Source organism: Empidonax traillii, unplaced genomic scaffold (genome assembly GCF_003031625.1).
Source record: "Empidonax traillii isolate 1590-97213 ecotype Southwest subspecies unplaced genomic scaffold, ASM303162v1 scaffold54:size2178333, whole genome shotgun sequence".
Lineage (NCBI taxonomy): Eukaryota > Metazoa > Chordata > Aves > Passeriformes > Tyrannidae > Empidonax > Empidonax traillii.
Genome location: NW_020955247.1, coordinates 1,253,506 through 1,274,023, shown reverse-complemented (window position 1 = coordinate 1,274,023; position 20,518 = coordinate 1,253,506). Strand labels below are relative to the sequence as shown.

Sequence of the window (20,518 nt, the reverse complement as noted above, 5' to 3'; positions counted from 1 at the left end):
TGCCTGCACCCACTTGCCAAACCTGACTGTGCCCATGAGATGGTCACAATTCTCCATCCAGGTCTGGAGCTCAGTATGAAAACTCAGGGTCTGCTGGGCCACAAAGGGCACTGAAAAGGGAAAGAGGTGACTTTGTATCCCTGCATTTGCCCTCATATGGAAAAGACTATTGCTGCCAGTCACAAAACCTAAGCCTTTCCCTGGATAACAAGAAATTCCTGAGTTTTTTTGCTGGAGCGGACTTTAGTCACCCTACTTTTTTCTTCTTTCTCCTTTTCCTGTTATCACATATACACAGGATGATGAGCAGATTTCCCCAGCAAACAAATAAATTCATTATTTACAATGAATAATGAAGAGTTTGGTACTTAAACATGCAGAGAAATTATGTGCTACTTTAAATACTTTGTATTGAAAGCAATCTTCATCTAATAATCTTTTTTTGAAACGTAACATCTACAGAAAGTGTTTGTTTGCTTTTTTTTAAGATAATTTTTATTCTTACTCAATCAATCTTTCAGAAAGACCTGAGGGTTTTAATGAGTTTTCTTTTTTGCTCATTGAATAAGTCATTTGCATCATCTGCACCATTATTTCTGGAAGTATCTCACCACTATAAAGTGAGGTATCTTAGCTAAAATAAATACTTGTAGAATAACAACACAGAAAAAAAATTAGAAAGAAAGAAAGAAATAGAAAAGCCTGCCCATGTGTTTATTTTGATTGCTGCTTATTTTACCACTCAAGTTTGAGATAAAAATGTATTTCATGCTTTATGCAATGCAATCTGTTACAGAGCATAGACAATATACTAACTTGTGTACCACAAAATACGAGTATGTATGAGCTTGTATGAGTATAGGCAGGGCTGCTGTTTATACTGCCAGATTCAAACTTTTAGTTAGATAATTTTTGGCAGTGAAAGTGCCTAGTCTGTTACTTATACACCAGTTAATCCTGACTTAGAAAAAAATGAAAGTCCATTTAGGGCCTTTAAAATCTTAGCTTAACTTTTATGCTATGGTAAGAGATGATTTAGAGTATGTCACATTAAAGACTATAATTCTTAAAATCTTTCCCCTGTTGTAGGCATTAGGTCTTTAAATGCTAACACTTTTTTTTACACAAAAAATTAGGAATGAATACTGAGCCAAACTACAAAGCAAGTTTTAGTGGGCTTAGCTCAAAATTCATTCTATTTAAGCTCACAGAGGAAGAGAAAGCAGCTATTTAGTGTGTCTGCTTTTTTAACAGAGAAACAAGCGCTGCAATGACGAGTAGCAGTATGAAGTAAATAGACTACCCTATGCAGTTCAAACATATGTATATGTATTTAAATGTGCTGATGAAAGAAAGAACATAGTAAACAGAATCCACATGGGATTTTGGTTGGGTTTTTTAAGGCAGAGGAACTTGCTTTATCTCACAGGGCTGTCCTCATTTCTCATAGCATAGAGCAGTATTTCAATGGCTTGGAAGCCAGGTTATGTTACATAGTGTACATTTTAGTAAGAAACAAAATTCTCTATGGGGACACAAGAGGCAACACGTAACCTGGTTCACAGTATCTTCCATTTCTGATTCTCTTTTCCTTAGAAAAAAAACCACAACAATAAACAAACAAAACACCTCAACCAAACAAACTTCCACCATCATTTGAGGGTTTCCTCACAGAAATTTCTTGATTTTTGCATTCATTCATTTAAGTCATATAAATACATATTTTTAAAATGTCACAACCTTGACTCCCTTTCCTAACTCCATTTTTATTATCACAGTATCTTTTTTAATGGCTATTAAGCTACAATGTCCGTACCTTATCTTTGTCAGTTAATGTATCTAATTCCACCATCCCAGAGGGAATAAACCTGAAGCCAAAGCCTGCAATATATTAAAGAATCAAGAACGCTTATGTAGAACAAACAGAGGATTTAGCTTGGATAAACAGCAGAGAGCTCAGTGTCTTTTATGTCCAGAGCTCAGGACTGGATGAAGAAAATGACTATAAATCATCCCTGTGAAACAACATAACATAGATGTTGTATGTTTATTTAAAACTTTATACAATCATTTATCTGAGCTATAGCTCAGTTTCAGAAAGTGGTCTGCTGTAATGAGGTACTGGGACTAGCAGTGATCAAGAGTAAAATGATATATAGTCTTCAACCAGAATTTGCTTATGGGAAGAATGGAAAGCACTTAAGCAGACACCGAGTATCTATAGCCAGTAGATCAAGCGGGAGGATAATGCAATACTAACAAAAACTTTGATAATTTTTTTCCTGTTTCTCTTCAAAATATCACATTTCTTATAATGTGACATTGTTTTGAGAGCTAAGCAGACAGCAATTTATGCCTTAGTTTTCACACTTGAATAAAGACTGATTTGTTGTGATTATCAAGGTACAACATGCTGCTCCACCGGACTTAAATTAAAAAAAAAAAAAAAAGCAGGCTAAATCTTTGTCTGGGCTTGCGTTCCAGGGAGAAGCACTTTTTAAAATATGCTTCTGGGGGTTTTTTCTCACTTCCAGCAAGCACTTCTGTGATTTCATGGCTAGTAATTGATAATTTTTTTACTTTGGAAGACTGAAGAGCCACTGATGATACATTTACTACCTAAAGGAAAGAGGCAAAAAATATGATGCAGCTTTTACTGCAGAGGGAGCTTTTCTCCTCACAAACACTTTTCACCCTGGAGTGTTCCAGAGGAGAGCCTAAAGTGTCCCAGATGTTACTGTTTGGCTACAGGGTTGCTCAAACACCCATCAGGTGCCAGGACATCCCAACTGCAAATGTGCATAACCTGGACAGGTTCAATTATTATTGTGTGGGCACACTCTTACACACAGCAATTCTTATGGCAGTATTTTTTACCTGTTATTTCAATGTTTCAGCAACTCTTCCTCAGTGAAGACGCATTCTGTGCCACAGGACATCCCATTCAATGCTTGGCAAACTGTCTTTGGCAGTGGCAGCTTCTACTGTGGCTGCAGTCAGTGCTGTGGCTGTGTCCCTCTCCCTAGGTGCTGCATGCAAAGATTTTCATCTCTGCCTGACAAATCTCCCTCGTTCTGAAAGTGATTTTAGGCCTCAAACTCTGTAATTTTTCATTGTTTCCAGAGCTGATCTGGTGGCAATTTAAAACCTGCCCTTGGTTACCAAATTAATGTTAATTTAAGCTCTCTCTTCTCAAATTAATGTTAATTTAAGATGCTGCCTATTATTTTAGCTGTATTATTTGATTTTGTAGGACAACAGACTTGCTAGTAGTTAATGAATTAACCATCAGAGAAATAGAAAATTGAGTCACACCCTTTTCAGCTAAATTTTTTATTTCTTTCTTTCGTGGCTCATGAAGATGAGGGCCTGTAGAGATGCACTTGACTGAAGCACTGTATCTCCTGACAAAAACATCCAGAGATGAAACCTTTCTCTTCCTGTTTCCTCTCCACAGTTGACAGCACCCTGTAAAACAGTGCCATAAAGAGCACAGGCTCATAAATACTTCTATGCCTATGCAGCTCTGGATGTTTTCAAGCAAATATATTTATTATGTCAATAACGATTAAAAAAAAAAAAGATTACCTATTCAATAATTCATGATGGTTTCAGAGCTTCTGAACGACTCACTTTACTTTAGATAACTTATAAATGTAGATTATTTTTATGACAGACTCAGATTATTTTCTGGTGAATATTTATTTGAGTTTTAATTTTCTTATTAACCCAACACGTGCTGGAGAAGAAGGTGATGATGCTACTATCTTTCTCCTGCTGCTCTCCCAGATGCAAGTAACAAAATCTCTCTGAAGAGTTTTGTGGAAGCAAGGTCTTGAAATTTCCTCCATGCCATCGACACCAGAACAAACTCCTGTCATTTTTTTTTTTGGTAGTGAAAAACATTTTATATTTCCAATATCTCAGTGTAAACAAATAGGGAGTGCTGAGTCCCTGCTCTCCCCATGGGAGCTGCTGCCAACCCCACACTTGCTCTTGCAGAATGCACTGCAGGTGCCCAGGACAGCCCTGGCATAGCTGGGGCATTCCTTGTGGCCAAGGCACATGAGAGATGGCAAGGGGCAGCTGGGAGACAAGATCATGTGTCAGGTGCTGTGGGGTGCAGGACACTGCCACCATCAGACCCCTCCAAACTTCATCCACATGGGATGATGACCTGATCCTGATCTGGTCAGACCCTTTGTCTGCACACACTGAAACAGAAATTACTTCAGTAATCTTAAGAATAGTTTAAATTACCTCTGGAGTTTTCCCATTCAGAGGAAAAAAAAAAAAGCTGAATTTTCTTCTGGAGAGCAGAAGGGGCAGGAGGGAGAAGGAAGGATCCATTCATGCAAAAATTCAATCCATGTTCCTAAAGCAGGCTGATTTCATTCTCTGTTTTTCTAAATGAAATATTAAATTCAAGATACTCTGTTAAGCATGTATCTACATCCCAACAACGACAACATTTTAAGTGAGTGCTGTTGTGATGGTGTTTGAACCATCTGAAGACAGCATTTATTGTACACGCAGGGAAACATACCAGGAGCAAATTTCAGATGGCTTTTCTAGCTAGTTGTTGTTCAAAGTTAAGTTTTACAAGCTAAAAGGTTTTGAATTTACTAACAATGTCTTTATATTGAATGGATGCATATAGTCTATACTTCTTCAATATGAAATCACTTAGTTGCTTTAATTTTGCACATGCAAAAAATATGCAACCCCAGGAATCCATAAATACAGGCACGGTTAAAAGAAAGCTTTGCTCTAACACCAATAAAAGCCAGCAACAAATATTTGAAAACTAGAACTCTGTACAAATATGCAAGAAATCCACGTGGAGCCTGGCTGGAGGCAGTTTCTGGGCAGAGTGACAGAGAAGTGTGCCCGAGGCCATGCACCCTTGGCCAGAGCCGGGGTTGTCCCCAGGTGGCAGAGCTGCCCCATCCAGTCCCGGGGCCCTGCAGAGCGTGTTCCTGAGGACTGCCAAGGGCGCCCTCCCTTTCTACATCCACACGGCCATTCCGAGGGCTCTCTTCCCCAGCCTGTCACGCTCCTCAGCCTGGAGCCCTGGCTCCCTGCGCCATCACGGACAGAGAACACCCTCTCTCTTTAATCGCTTAAGAAGTTACTTATGATATGCAACTAAATATTTAGTTGTGCAGAGGACAGCTTGTCACAGACAGCTTTGTTGCTAATGTATACAAATGCTGGTATGGCACTGGCTTCCTCCCTGCGTACACAGAGCTACACACACTGACCACAGCCTAAATAAGCTGATTTATTTGTTTCAGTTGTTTGATAAGTGCATCATACCTCAAACTCTACGAAACCACTTTAAGAGGATTATAAGTTTTATGATGTGAAAAGATTACCCTGAGTGTGCTGAGCAAAGTTTATATTCAGAGACTGTGCAGGAGGTGAGGCATTCACAGAGGCTGGGGAAAGAGGGCTTGATAGATCAAAAAGGGCTTTTCTTTGTTGCTGTACCTCGTGTTGGGTTTTTTTTCTTTCTCTTTTCTTCCATTACAAGAATGGCCCCGGCGAGCCCCTAAATTGCTAACTTTGTGACTGTCCTCTGTCTTGCACTCAGCAATGGAAATTTCAGGATCTGCACTTTTTTAAAAATGAGGAACCGTCGTTCCACTTGGGAATGGGGAGAGGAGGGGAGAGTCTGAGAGTTGCCTAAAAGAGGGAGCTGTGAGACTCATCCTGAAGTGGGGATGTGGGGAGAACAGTTCAGCCTAGTTTCCCCCAGGGCTCCATGAGCCCATTACCCCCAAGCACAGTACCCCAGGGAACCTGGGGCAAACAGAGCATCTGCAGAGATGGCACGTGCTCATGCAGTCTTGGGGATCTGTCCCATCTCCCCTCCCCATGGTGGGGACCAGTATCCCCCAGCCCCAGTGCAGCTGAGAATCCAGAGATAACTGCAAAGCTAAGAACAAAGCTTTGCTCTGGCCTAGAACTGATGCTGTTGTCCTCATAGCATGTGGCTTTGCTGGGCTTGACATTTGTGTCATAAAGTGGCAGAGAGGGGAAAATAATTTAACCTTTTTAACCCTTATTGTTTAATGTTTGACACATGCTCAGGGAAGAACTGTGAATAGGAGGGAGGTTGATTGAACAAAACCTGATGTATGTTTCCCCTTATTTTTAAAGAAATGGACTTACATGACAAGTGTTTAATGCTGTGCTCTACTAATGCTCTTGTATGAACAGGGCAATGTGGAGGTAATATGGAAAAGAAAACAGCAACAGCAAATGGTGGCAGTGTACACAGCATGGCAGAGATTTGCTCATCTCGGAGGGCTTTGCTCAGCTGCTGGGGCAGCACTCAGGGAGGGTGCTGGGGGGGTTTTGCTTTCCTGCAAAGTCCTCCAGGTCGTACCTGATCTCATCCCCTCTGCCACGGCTGCATCACAGTGAGGTCCCCAGTCCCAGGGCCCCCACTACCCTCTCCCCTGCCTCCCTCCACCACACACTTGAGCGATGTTGTCCCATAGAGCTCCATTAAGTAGCGTGCTCATGCCCAGCACTGTGTACAGCACAGTAACAGCACAGTACTCTGCTGTTACTAAAACAGCATTTATATTTTATTCTGTCTCCTGCCTCTTTCATAAGGGAGTTTTTATGTGTCACCAGAAAATACTGGGTAACACACTTTATTAGCCTCATGATACTGTGGCCCATCAATACTTGTCGAGGCCTGATGAGATCATGCTACGATTGTTAATCAGAGCAAAGGAAGGAGGTGGAGTAGTGGGAAACACCTTTAGGAAAGAATCAATTAGAGAGAATAGTACTGCAGGTAAGCATGCAATGTGTTTCTCAGTGTAAAACAGCAGGCAGCCGATCAGCCCATCACTGATAACTTTCATTTAATAACAAATGTTTCTTTTTTTCAAGAAGAAATACTTCATTAGCAGAACATGCATATGATCAGCAAGTGGTTCTTTCAACCATTATCAGTCTCCTTAAGACCTGTTATTTAGGAAAGCACTTAAGTGCATAGCTGGCTTTAAACAGATGGAGTGTTGCTAGGACAGCCTCATTTATTCTTCCTTAAGTTAAAAGGTTTCAGCTTAAGAGATTGCCCGGCACAGCTCAGCATTGATTGCTCATGTGGAAGGGTGCTCTTGACTCAGGTTTTTCCTCTTCAGCAAGGACCTGTTTCCTGGAGAGGGAAGAGATTCATTTTCACTTCTTTGCATCTTCTTAAAAACTCAGAGCAGGGGCTGACCTACTGCTGAAGTGCCACATGGGTGAGGTGAGGGATATGGCAAGACCAGTGCCACCACACAGATGGCACTGATAGTGCACAGTTCCTCCCTGCTGTATTTTTTTATCTGCTCAGGGTTAGAGAGTAAGCTTTCTGTGACAGAGCAAAGGAGATTGAGTGGTCATATGACTTCTCAGACAGCAGCAGAAGTCTACAGCTCCACTGCTCATGTCTCATCCCTCCAAGCACTTGCTTGAGTTCCTACAAGGACTCTTTAGATTGAGGTCAGTGGCTCTGCAGAGGGACCTGGATAGACTGGAGAGATGGGCTGACTCCAATGGGATGAAGTTCAACAAGGCCAAGTGCTGGTCCTGCACTTTGGCCACAACAACCCCCTGCAGCGCTACAGGCTGGGCACAGAGTGGCTGGAGAGCAGCCAGGTGGAAAGGGATCTGGGGGTGCTGATCGACAGGAGGCTGAACATGAGCCAGCAGTGTGCCCAGGTGGCCAAGAAGGCCAATGGCATCCTGGCCTGGATCAGGAACAGTGTGGCCAGCAGGAGCAGGGCAGTGATCCTTCCCCTGTACTCTGCATTGGTGAGGCCACACCTTGAGTATTGTGTTCAGCTCTGGGCCCCTCAGTTCAGGAAGGACATTGAGGTGCTGGAGCGGGTCCAGAGAAGAGCAACGAGGCTGGTGAAGGGACTGGAGCACAAGTCCTATGAGGAGAGGCTGAGGGAGCTGGGGTTGTTCAGTCTGGAGAAGAGAAGGCTTAGAGGTGACCTCATCACTCTCTACAACTCCCTGAGAGGAGGATGTAGCCAGGTGGGGGTTGGTCTCTTCTCCCAGGCAATCAGCAGTAGGACAAGAGGGCATGGGCTTAAGCTCTGCCAGGGGAGGTTTAGGTTGGATATTAGAAAGAAGTTCTTTACAGAGAGAGTGATCAGGCATTGGAATGGCCTGCCCAGAGAGGTGGTGGATTCACCGTCCCTGGAGGTTTTAAAGATGAGTCAGGATGTGGCACTGAGTGCCATGATCTCGTAATCACAGTGGAGTTGGATCAAGGGTTGGACTTGATGATCTTGGAAGTCTCTTCGAACCCAGTCAATTCTATGATTCTATGAAAAGCCAAAGATACTTTGGTGGCACCATGGGTGAAAACCATATCACTTTCACAACCTGTTTGGAACACCAAGCTGAGAATGAAACAAGGTGTTCAGAAGTTTACATCCCTCAAAGAACGCAAGTCAGGCCGATGACAGATGCCAAACTGATTGCTCAGCCTAGGTAGAACTTTGGTTTAAAAGTAAAAATACCTACATCTGGTTTAAGTAATACAAATATCTGTACTTTGGACTCTACTTGCTGATTTGGTGCTATAAGGAGAATTTCAGGAAAAGAAAAAAGAGGAAATAATCAGATAAGACCATGGTAACTCAGACTGGCAGAGTATTTGCAGCACATCTCACTGTAGTTTTCCAAGGATACAAATAAGACTTTATTTTGAATGTCTGGAACCAGCAGTCTTTCAATAGGAAAAACCTAGAAATCCCATTGCACTGTTGTTAGTACAACAAGGTCCTACTCTATTAATTTGGATCCTAGGGACATGTTGAGAAACAAATGGGTGCTTAACAGTCCTAGCAGAACAAATACAGAGGACAGAAATAAGCCATACACATTAATACCTCCTGAACCAGCTGAATTATTTCAGAGAGTCCTCAGAGTTATTTTAAGAAAACCATAGAAAATCCTTGATCTGAATTATGTCAGCACTTCTGAGAGATTCCCTGGGGACTTTTGGCAGAAGGTACCTCATCCACGGTTAATAAGGTCTCTATCTTCACGGCAGAGTGAATGGGCTCTTTCAAATGTTAAGTACATGACCAAATTCAGGGCTTTCTTTAGAGGGGAGGAGTAGGTTATGAAAACTGCATTTCCCCCAGTTTAAATTAAATATATGAGCTCAGTGAGCATAAAGACAATCAGAAACTCTCAAAAAATTCCAAGTGAAAAAGCCCCAAACAATCAAACAAAAGCCCCAAACAAAACAACTACAAAACAAACAACCCCCAAACAAACAAAACCACCAAAAAACATAAACCAGCAATCACAAATCAGTAGATGCTGCTACAAATCAAATACAATCAGTTTCACTAAAAAGCACTCTATTACTGACCAAGGAAATAGAAATAAGTGCATCTCAATGAGATGCAAATAATGTTTCCCTGATCCCTGTGACCTCTATGACCTGCTTATCTTGCTGAGTATCTGTATTTCTTTTCTACTCTGAAAACAACTGGAACTATGCATTTAACAATACCAACCTGCTTCCAGGGCTCTTCTGGAAGAGAGGTAATGCCAAAATCACTCCTGCGCAAGTGCTGACGTAAGTGGCGACTGTGCTGGGTATGGGGACAACAAAACTGTTTAAAAGCATACATTTACTGCCCATTGATTAGCACAATTCCTGCAGGCCCCGTGAAATCTTTTTAAATGGATATCAGATACTAGATCAAAGCTGAGAAATCAAATACAAATCTGCTTTGCTCAGGGAAAAATCCTGTGTTCGTAGTTTACTCCTATTCCTTCTCGAACTATTCCACTTAACAGTGCATCTGACAAACAGAAAAAATAAATAGCACTAAATATGCCAGTTTTGGTGGAATATTTCAGTTCAGAAGGGACCATTAGATCATGCAACCTCATTTTTGTATATCAGGGGGCTTTATGTTTAATCCAGCTATGCTTGGATATGGCCCAATAGCCCCTTTGGCTGGAGAACACTTTCCTTGGCTAAAGCATATCTTTCAGAAATACTCTCAAGCTGAATTTGAGGACTTGGGTTTAGGCACTAAGCATCCTGCCTGCCCACATGAAGATCCTATGTATCCCAGCCAGGCTGATGGGAGGAGAGCTCTTCAGCAATTCTGACAGGGCCAGATCCTGAAACAGCCAGCAAGAGGGAGAAAATTTTTCTAAACCCATTTGCAAACAATTTTCACTAAATACTTCCGTAAACCTTCTGGGCTCTGTAATTCAACACTGGCTTTGAGCTCTAGCCTTTTATTGGCAGTGTATCTTGGCTTGATCTCATGCCTACAACACTAAAAGCCAAGTTTTGAAAATTAAACTGTTGGGTTGACTATGGGTTAGATACACTCTCAATCCAAGTACAGCAGTTCTTGAATCTGTTTGTACTGATTTACAGTGAAAACAGTATTTCAAATTTTTTTTTCAGTTTTTCCTCTTTTTCTATCAGAATAAAAAATAAAATCCGTTTGTTTAAACTGATTTGATTTCTGTGTAATTCTGTAGGCCTTATGGAGATACATGGCTCTGACTGTCATAAGGCTGATATTTCCAGTGCTTTTAGGTAATTCCCTACCCACAATCCCTCTCATGGCAAACAAGTATTTCATATGAATAGAGTAAAAGGTGATGGAAAAAATGGAGAGTGTGTGATGGTCATAAAGAAACAGGATTACTTGCATGAAAAGTGATAGAGACATACTTTAGGAATCAGACAAAGATGGAAAGAGTAAAGAGCAAAGATTTCCTCCATATCCCTGACAATCAGCAGTTAAGAGGCATGACAGTTTTTTGTTTAGAACTTACAGTTTATTTGTCATGGGCAAGAGAACATAGTGAGAAGAAGCTTTAGCTCAATTTAGTTTGGGATTTAATACACAGAAACCTTAACATAAGTTTGTTTATCATCTCTGGGCCTCGTGTGACACCTCCCTCAAGTGCCTCGATGTATTCTGCCATTGCCATACAGTGACATTCACTTTTCATTTTGTCCTTCTCGTGGACAAGAGGCAATCACTTTGTTCCCAGCCCTTGAGCCTACTGTGTGTACTGGCACCAAACTGGACTTTCTGAGCCCTTAAAATAAAATTCAGACAAGAGGCAAACAATGAAAAATTTGCCACCTGTGTCATGGGGTAAGGCTAATTTAAGTCAAATAAAAGATATATGTATGTATGAAATATGTATATGCATTTCTGGGTTTTTGTGCTGGCCTGGGTTACTACCTTCCTTTTTGCCTGTCTAATAATACAACACCGTGTTAGTTTAAAGCTAACTTAGGAAACTATGTAGCATAAGGGACTCATAACTTTTTATTCTTCTGGGAACTTGCTGAGGCACTGAAAGTGTTCCCAAAATAAGGTGGAAAAAGTGTTTGCTGGTGAGACATCACATGGCAGCTTTGAGATGTCTATCACTCATCGTACCAATTTTCTATTTTTTTCCTAACAATTCACTATATCTCTTGGGAAAGTTTACCTTAGAAAACTGTTGTGGGAATAGAAAGATATGTTTTTGTCTGGTAAATGGAAACATGGTGTTTTGACCATTTTCCCAATCCGAAATACCACAGCAGCTCAGTTCAACTCTCCACAGTCAACCATTCTCATCAAACAGACAGGTGCTGCTCTGCTTTTGCACTCATTTAATCCAGGATGTGTTTGCATTTCTCATTAATTTGTCAACTCCCATTTGGGAAGCATTCTTTTACAATCAGTGGAAGTCAGTAGGTAAACCTAAATATTTGCAGAGGCTATGCCTAATAAGATCATTCAGGCAGCTGTTGACATCAGTGTCACAGGGACAGGAATGCATCCTTGGGCAAAAACTCATGCACGTGTGTATGTGCATAAACATATGCACACTCCTCATCCCACCCCACCCCACCTTCTCTCTTCTGCTTCTCGTAAACCCTTCACCTACCGGGGCACACATGAACATAATGCATGTGCAATGCAGGAATATCACTGAAGCTAAAGTTTAACTTCCACATATGAATAAAACTAATGGTGCTATTTAAATACAATAAAAACTTGCAGAGCTGCACTGCCAAGTTGTGCAAGGTCACATTGCAATGTGTCGGCTGTAAAGATTTCTAAGGAGCCTGTTTTCTTGAGTAATAGCAGTTGGAGAAATGCACTTATCTGAAGAATGAGACTGTTATAGGTTTCTGTAAATCAAACGCTAGCCAAAGAGCAGTTCCTTAATATCCACTTTCCACTTCAACCCTTTGACTACAGCACACACACTGGGCTAAATCCTGCTCAGCTCACATAAGTAAACCATTCAAATTGATACTGGCATGACTGGCACCATGTAAATGGCAGAAGATAGGTTGAGTGACTCCACACAAGGAGGAACAGGAGGCTTTCTGCACATAAATATTGGAAGTGGTACCAATTTCTCAGCTAGATAGGCTCAAGCCATGTAGGGTTCTTGTTAAACCAAGCTCATGGGAAGTGATGTAAATCTGGTGGACTGAAGCACAGAAAGCAGTGGATCCACAGCTCCCACCCTTTGGAGTTTTATTACCTCTCCCGCACCTTCAAGCAGTGCACACCATTAATGGGTGCCCCTGTGGTTCACAAGGGGTGATCACTGAAAGCCCTTCAAGATGCTTTTGACATAGGTGCACTTTTCCCTTAAAATCTCCACTTGTGGTTGCCAGTACCAGGGAAATGAGACTCCCATCCAGCGCAGCTTCTTGCCACAGGTGCGCACGAAACTGGCTCAGCTTCCTCCAGTTTGTGGGATATTTGGGCGCATTAAAACCAGACACTTTGGGAAACCCCTTCTTGTACAGAGCTACAACAAGAACTGTGTGCCAGCTAGGAGGTTGTGTAGCAGGCTCCAAACTAAGCCCCCAGCTGGGAGGTTGTGTGGGGATTGGGAGCCAGCTCCTGGCACCATGTGCTCCCCGGCAGGGCACTCACCCCCCGCACCACAGCACGTGGAGCTGCCTGGAGTGACTGCCCCGCTGGCCTACCTATAGGTCAGTGAAAAACATGGGCATCTGTAAAGTGTTTTTTACAGATTCTATTAAACACTATTATTCACAGGAAGCCTTAGAAAAATCTAACACTACATTCACTCCTAAGGTATAATAGATGTAAACTCTTCTTTTTTTTAAATCATTTTAATGTGATCATTTGTTGGGCCTTAGGGTAAAATTACATTTCACAGCTCCCTTGTTCCCATGCTATGGTAAAAAAGAGATTGATGTCTGAAATTTCAACTGTATTTGTCTTACGAATTTGTCCGACTCCCCAGAGAATAATTGTCTCATATCATTTGAAGGCTGGTAATTCCTTTGGAATGACCTCTGTGTTATAATTACAGCAAGAGTACTAGCATGTAGCTAGGCAAAGTGAAAGTTAATGTTCTTGGTTTCTAGTTTTGTTATTTTTATTAAACTGTTCCCCTTTAAAAGAAATACCTGGAGATATGGACTCTTACTCAAGAGGGCTTTTTGCAGATAACACAAAATGTCGTTTTTCCTGCAAAACACTTACATGCATTAACAATTATCTGAAGGGTGCAATGTATTCTTAAAGTCATTGTGTATTTCTGGAATATATTACCAGAATTGGAGACTTCAACATGTCATTTGCCTCAGGATTATTTATTTTATCCCACTTCAAGTGTTTTGAAATTTTTTGAATACGTATTCAGCCATGGCTCATGTCGCTTTTCTATCATGATATGGAATTGAACTGAGAATAACCTGAATATACCTCCTCCTTAGGAAAGAAAATCCTGCAGAGCTGGGAAGAAATCTAGAGAAAACTAGTGAGCAGATCAAAAGGCATAGAAAATTAGATGTGCGCTTGCAGAAGTAACAAAAAAGAGCATGTAATTTGGTGTACTGCTTTGTCCTATTTGTGTTGGTCTCGGTGGACCATCAGTCTGAGCAGTGTTGGGGCTGTGTGAGGGGGTGCAAAGAGAAAACCCTCCCTGCAGCTCTGAGGGCACTCACTGACACACAGGCACAGGGATGTAGAATTACTGTTACCATTATAACGATTTACATGCTTCAATCCTGTCTGCCTTGGCAAAGTGATAAATACCTCAAAATATTATACATTATAAGGTCTATTCTATTCTTGATTTACAAGGTCAATTACCTATACTAACTTCTCTTAATGCTGGTGAGAATTTATTTTATAAATCTTCAGTAGACCCAGAAAGGACATGGGAGTCAATCTGGCATGATTCTTCTCTCTAGGGACACAACAAGCGTCTTACTTGCCCCAACCATAGCTCTGACACACGTTTTTTGGTTGATATTTGAAGGCGAAAATGTGGTTTGGTAAGTGGGATGGGGCTGCGTGCTTCATTTAAAAAGAAAGCACAGGCTCTGCTTAGTACATTTACTGCATTATAGTTCTAAAATGGGAACATTTATCAATTGTTATACTAAAAACTGGGATATTATTAATATTTTTTGGCCTCTGCCTGTGGTGAAACTGTGATATCTTATAGTGCACATCAATTTTTTTATTAGTGGATAGGTTTTTATATATGTTATGGCTTTAGACCAGCCAAGTTATAATTCTGTGAGTGTCTAAACATTGGAACTCTCAAACATTGGAGTAGCTCACCTTTGTTATTGAGGAATAGGTATCTGCAACTGTTTAATAATGACTTAAAAAAAAAAATAAATACTCCATCCTTTATACTTCCTTGAACAACGTCCTTGTTCAATATCCTTTGTCCAGTGAGCAAGTAATCAAAATTGAGATTCTGAAACTGACTCATAAATCTTAAGGGATAGCCCATATAACCCTATGCTTGTAGGCAACAAGAAACTTTTGATCCAGGTTTCAGCAGCTGAGTTCATCTTTATTTTTTTCTCCGTATTTTCTGATAATCCTAGAGGGTTATGCCTAGTTTCCACACTAGTAACAGCAATATATAATTTCATATTTTTTGGCTGATTTAAAGCATATATGGTTTTTGTTAACTTAGGACAGGAGGGGCTAGAATTCATGTCATAAATGGCCTAGAACCTTCATAAACATATAGGCACAAAGTCACTAAAAATAAAGCTTCCCCAAATCCTTTTAGTTAAATGACTTGATGTATTTGTAAAGCAGTCTTGCATGGAGGCAGTATGTTGACAGAATTAGAGGAAAATGAGCAACTTTGTTGAAGCTTAATGAGAATTAATGTTTTGGCCATTGAACTTGATGGATATGTTGGAAAAATAGTTAAAGTGCTTGCTGTGTTAATGTCAGCTGACATAACAATTGTTTCCAGAGAACCAGACTTCTGAATCCTCATATAAAGCACTGGGGAGCTTGAACAACACAAAAGAATGTAAGGTTTGGAGAGAGTGGGGGCAGGGGAAGGAAAGAAAAACATTATATAAGTTTAGCTACTTCCAGCTCATTTTTCCCCATTGAAATAATGAACACAAGGGTGTCTGAGTTGCAATCCAAGCCAAATTTGGAGACAGCTTCAAGACCACCATCTTGAGCATAAGAACCATCCTGTGCATTTACCAAGCTGCACCAAAGAGTCTTTAATCCATTTCTATGGTCCTGCACTGAAATGAAAACTGGTTTATAGGACGAAAGATAATAACGGCCTTCGGGAAAAAGCTATCCCTTGGCTAGCTGCACACAACTCTCTTCACTAAACTCAGAGGAGCTAAAAGCAGTGCAAAGAGACTGATGCTGTGCATGCACAGCAGAGAGGTAGAAAGGCAGACTTGACCTTTTTTTGCAGCATAAGCCCACCGCTGTCCTGCTTGGTGGAGATGGAGAAGGCAAGCACTATCCCTCAGCGGCTGCATCCTCAGTGCCAAATGCTCTGTTGCCCTGAAGTTTTCAGTCTTCCTCTGTTCTGTGTGTGCTTCAGCATCCAGGCATCAGCTTGATGGTTCCCAGAAATCTTATACCCTTTCTAAACTTCTTTCTGCAGCAAAATTTATCTTTTTTTTTTTTTTTTTTTTTTTTTTTAAATAAGTACATCATATAATTCAAGATGCTACAGAACAACTTTATTTGGTCTGGATCAACTGGTGTTTGAGCTGGCAACAGCCCACAGAGGTCCTCTGCCATAGTTATCATGTTGCACGCACTCATTAACCTCCCTATGTAAAATAATGAACCGAATATGCATAACATTTCCAGTTTTTCATAAGTGCAAAACCCAGAAGAATCCAGAAATCAGCAGAAGAAAGTTTACACTACTGGGGTAAATTGGAGGACAATCTATTACTATGACAATACCAAAAGGCAATAACTTTTCATTATGAGGAAAGATGTGTTCATTCTCATACCACTCATACATAGAAAACATCCTAATGCTTTCCCATAGACTGGAGACTTACTAGTGGAAAAGTGCTAAAAAATATATCATCTCTATCTTTTCTCTCCCAGTCATTTTCTGAAGCCATGTAGGAACCTCCATGTCATTTGTTTGAAATTGTTAGTGTATCGAGGTAGCGAGGGGATCCAAACCACACACTGTGTGCAAAGAGGAGCTTTGTTGCTTCTGTGTCAACTCCAGTGTTCATCTCTTGTGATCCAGCACAGCTGAGAAAGGGATTTTGATGGGATGACCGGCCCTTGGTTCCCACCCACTACTTGGGCTCTAATGTGCGAGATTGTCCTTCCAGTTTATTTCAGTGACCCCCAGAGGCAGCTGTGAATCACTGTGAAGTAGAAAATGTCCTTACTGCACGTTTTTTGAAAGACTTGACCTAGTGAGGGCAATCTTTCATTACAGATTTAAAGTTTAGGTTTTAAATCTTTCCTGGTCCCCATATATGGGAATTCAGTAGGGTGCTACACTCCCAGCATACATGTTGCTTGCATATGATGTATTTCCATCAGTTTTAAAGTAGAAAGTTTCGTTCCAGAAATTGCTTGAACAGCCGCAGACTGTATTTCACAATACAATGGCTCTGATTAGCCCCAACTGCATATATGTTGCTTTTGTCATGGATAGTGTTATCTGTTTCTAGAAGAGCAAGAGGGATCACCCTGGTAACTGCAGGCCTGTCAGTCTTATTTCAGTGACTGGTAAAATTATAGAGAAGATTATTCTGGCAGGTATTGAAAAATACCTGAAAGACAATCTCGCAGTCCTTGGTCACAGCCAGCACAGGGGAAAGTCCTACTTGTCAAACCTGATTTCCTTTTATGACAAGGTAACCCACCCTGATGATCAAGAGAAGCAGTTGTTGCAATCTTTTTGGATTTCCGTAAAGCTTTTGTTACTCACTCTCACAGGATCATTCTGGACAAAATGTCCAGCACATATCTGGATAATCGCATCATGTGGTGGATATGCAATTGGCTCACAGGTCGAGCACAGAGGGTGATAGTGAATGGGGTGACACCAGACTGGTGACCACCGGGATTCCACAGGGCTCCATCTTGGGCCTTGTACTCTTCAGCATCTTCATAAATGACTTGGACGCAGGACTGGAAGGGATTCTAAGCAAGTTTGTAGATGATACTGAATTGGGAGGAGACTCCCTAGAAGGCAGGGAGACCCTGCAGAGATACTTTGACAGATTAGAGGGTTGGACAATCACCAGTCTGATGAAGTGTAGGACAAGTGGTGAATTCTGCACCTGAGATGGGGAAGCCTTGGATATACATACCTGGGGGTCCTGGTTGACAGCAAGTTGAATCTGAGTCAGCAGAGCCCTGGCAGCCAGGAGGGCGAACCGTGTCCTGGGGGGCATCAGGCATCGCCAGCTGGTTGAGGGAGGGGATTGTCCTGCTCTACTCTGCACTGGGGCAGCTCACCTCTGAGTGCAGTTTTGGATGGGGCAATATACAAAAGATATAAAGCTATTATAGAGTGTCCAAAGAAAGGCTATGAAGATGGTGAAGGGCCTTGAGGGGAAGTCTTATGAGGCACTGATCACAGCAGCAAGCCTGGCTAAATTCAGGAAGTGTTCGGACAATGCTCTGAGGCACATGGTGTGATTATTGGGGCTGCCCTGTGTAGGACCAAGAGTTAGGTTTCGACAATCCATTGTGGGTCCCTTCCAATTCAGAATATTCTATGATTCTATGGTTTTTAAGCCCCATTGCAGACCTCGTCTTAGAGGGATTCATCTGCCATGTCTCTAGCTTGTCCATCTTTCCTCACATAGAAAATATGAGAAAAATACAAGTTTCTTTCCTTGCACAGTAAACAAACCGCTGTTAAACCAAGCCCGACAGCAGCCTTGCAGCAATTCCGTTACCAAGAGTGGAAGATCATTTCTCTTTGACAAAGGCTCTGCTAAACATCACATTGCCCATATCTTTCCGTGTGCTACTTGTTTGTTACAGGTACACAGCCATACCCCTGATCCCTCTTTCAGAAGGCTGGTGGTGGCTATGATGTTGTTAGTCTTTAAGGCTGTGAGTTCCCCAGGCTGCCATCAGAAACTCTCTAAAGGGAGAAATTTAGGAACAATTTAGATATTATAGGTCAGATCATAGAGCTATCATAAAGCTTTCATCAGTCAATAAAACAGACTTTCCTCTTCATAAAAAACTACTAAAATTTCTTTGTCTTATAAAAAGATTATTGATGCTGGAACCCTGAAGACTTTGTCTGAACTTTTATTCTCTTTACTTTTCATTTCCTGTTTTTCGTTTCTTTCTATGATGTGAATGCTTTCATTAGAGCTTTAATGCTTTTTGATCCATTTGTGGGTGAGGTGTCTCAAATAACACCTCCATGTTGCCTATCTCCATTTTCTACCAGCAGGTCTCCATGACCTCTTAGGAACTGTGAAAGGGATGTCTTCATCTGCCTTCTACTTCCTACAAAGGCAAGGTAGAACATGAGATTAGGTGGGGAGAAAAACTGCACTTCAAAGTCCTCTACCATTTTAAGAACCTTGAAGGAGCATCCTGAGTAGTGCACACACTGAACAACTTGCTGTATTTGCAAGCAGAAAAACATTCTTTCTGTGAAGAGCTTGCACCAATATCATCACAAGGTACTGCAGCCAGCACACAGAACAGATGCAATATTATTCTATTTTCAGTTAATTTTTCCTTAATTTTTCCTTCCCAAGTGGAAAACAGAAGCAAATTGTCACTCCTGGCTGAGCCCCACCTTACCTCATGCCTGCAGAAATGCTGGTGATTTTATTGCTGAGTCTGAAGCCCCAGCACCGGCCACAGAGTGCATACATTGTGAATATCTTATTGCATGAAGACATTACTGAGGAAATATTTAGGGGTCTTTTCCCAGTATTTGTATGCTGACTAAGCTTTTTTTCCATTTAAATCTTCCTTGGTAGAAAGGCAGCGTTTATACTTGCTTGTGTTATACTGGCAGCTGAGTGTCTGCTACTAATTGCCAACATTCAAATATTAATACAGGAAATAATGACAGGAAAGAGTTACAGATATTTTTCCCAAGGTGCTGCTTCATAGGCAAGGCAGAGAGCCTTTCGTGTGATTTGATTACTGTAATATACTCATTCAGCATCTGTTGACACATGGGTATTTCCACACAAATCCTACTCTGAGGTTTGCCGCCATAAATATTTTGAGACTATCTATCAAGAAGATATCTGAAGAAATCAGAAATACAGAAAAAAAAAAAAAAGAAAGAGACAAATTAATCACATAACTTAATCACCATGAATAATTTGGTTCACTCCATCTCTATCTCTGCACAGGCAATACAGCACAGCAGTTGACAGCTCTGGGTTTGTGACAGTCAGGAAATCAGTTCTGTATAGTATTGTCCTCTTCCCATGACTCAAACTTTTACAATTTAATAGGAAGGGATTTTAAATTATTGCTGGACAGTTGATTGAAAGTTGCTGTACCTGTTTTCAAAACGTTGTAAGTAAAAATTGATGTGATTTTGAAAATGGAAAACTATTGTATGAAACTCCTTAGCACCAAGAGAGCGTCCTGGACTATGGCCATAAGCTGCATTTGCTCAAGTCAATTTTGCATTAATCAGTGTGCCTTGAAGATTACGTCCTATGTTTTTTTATTTAGTGGGTCATATATTTTAAAAAGTGCCTTTAAGTGTTTTGATGAAACACATTAAAAATCCACTGTAATGCCTAGGTGCCTGACAGTTTTAATATATAGCAGGTACATTTGCCTTTGCAGTTTAAATAACCTGGAGGAGATGCTTCATTATTTATTTTTAAATTTTATCACCAAAGATCTGTAATATCTGAAAATCAAATTTATGGTACTTGTCTCCAATAACTTCAAAAACATTAATGAATGTTTTCCAGTCACTCAACAACAAAATCAGATTTTTAAATGAAGTTTTCCAACTAGAAATTATAAAAATGATCTTCCAGAAGAGAATGAAAAGTAGTACCATGCTATCTTTTTTCTACCTATAGAGCCCACAGGCAAAAAGCAGTCTAATATTTAGCAAAAATGCAAGTCAGACCATAGTGTATTCTGATTTTCTAAATATTCACAGGTCTGATGCCTGTTTGAACATTTTTGGTCTCAAAATACAGCTGGACTCTTCCCAGCAA

General features: G+C 40.9%; 1 protein-coding gene across 1 annotated transcript in view; it reads left to right on the top strand.

Moving 5' to 3' along the window:
* The window catches only part of CEP120 (centrosomal protein 120), a 65,125-nt gene extending 45,344 nt beyond the window's left edge, over positions 1–19,781 (top strand). Inside the window, exon 20 of the mRNA XM_027879347.1 lies at positions 19,685–19,781. Within this exon, the coding sequence (XP_027735148.1) occupies positions 19,685–19,705 (21 nt within the window). The 3' untranslated portion in view covers positions 19,706–19,781. The remainder of the gene's footprint in view (positions 1–19,684) is intronic.
* The last annotated feature ends 737 nt before the right edge of the window (positions 19,782–20,518 follow it).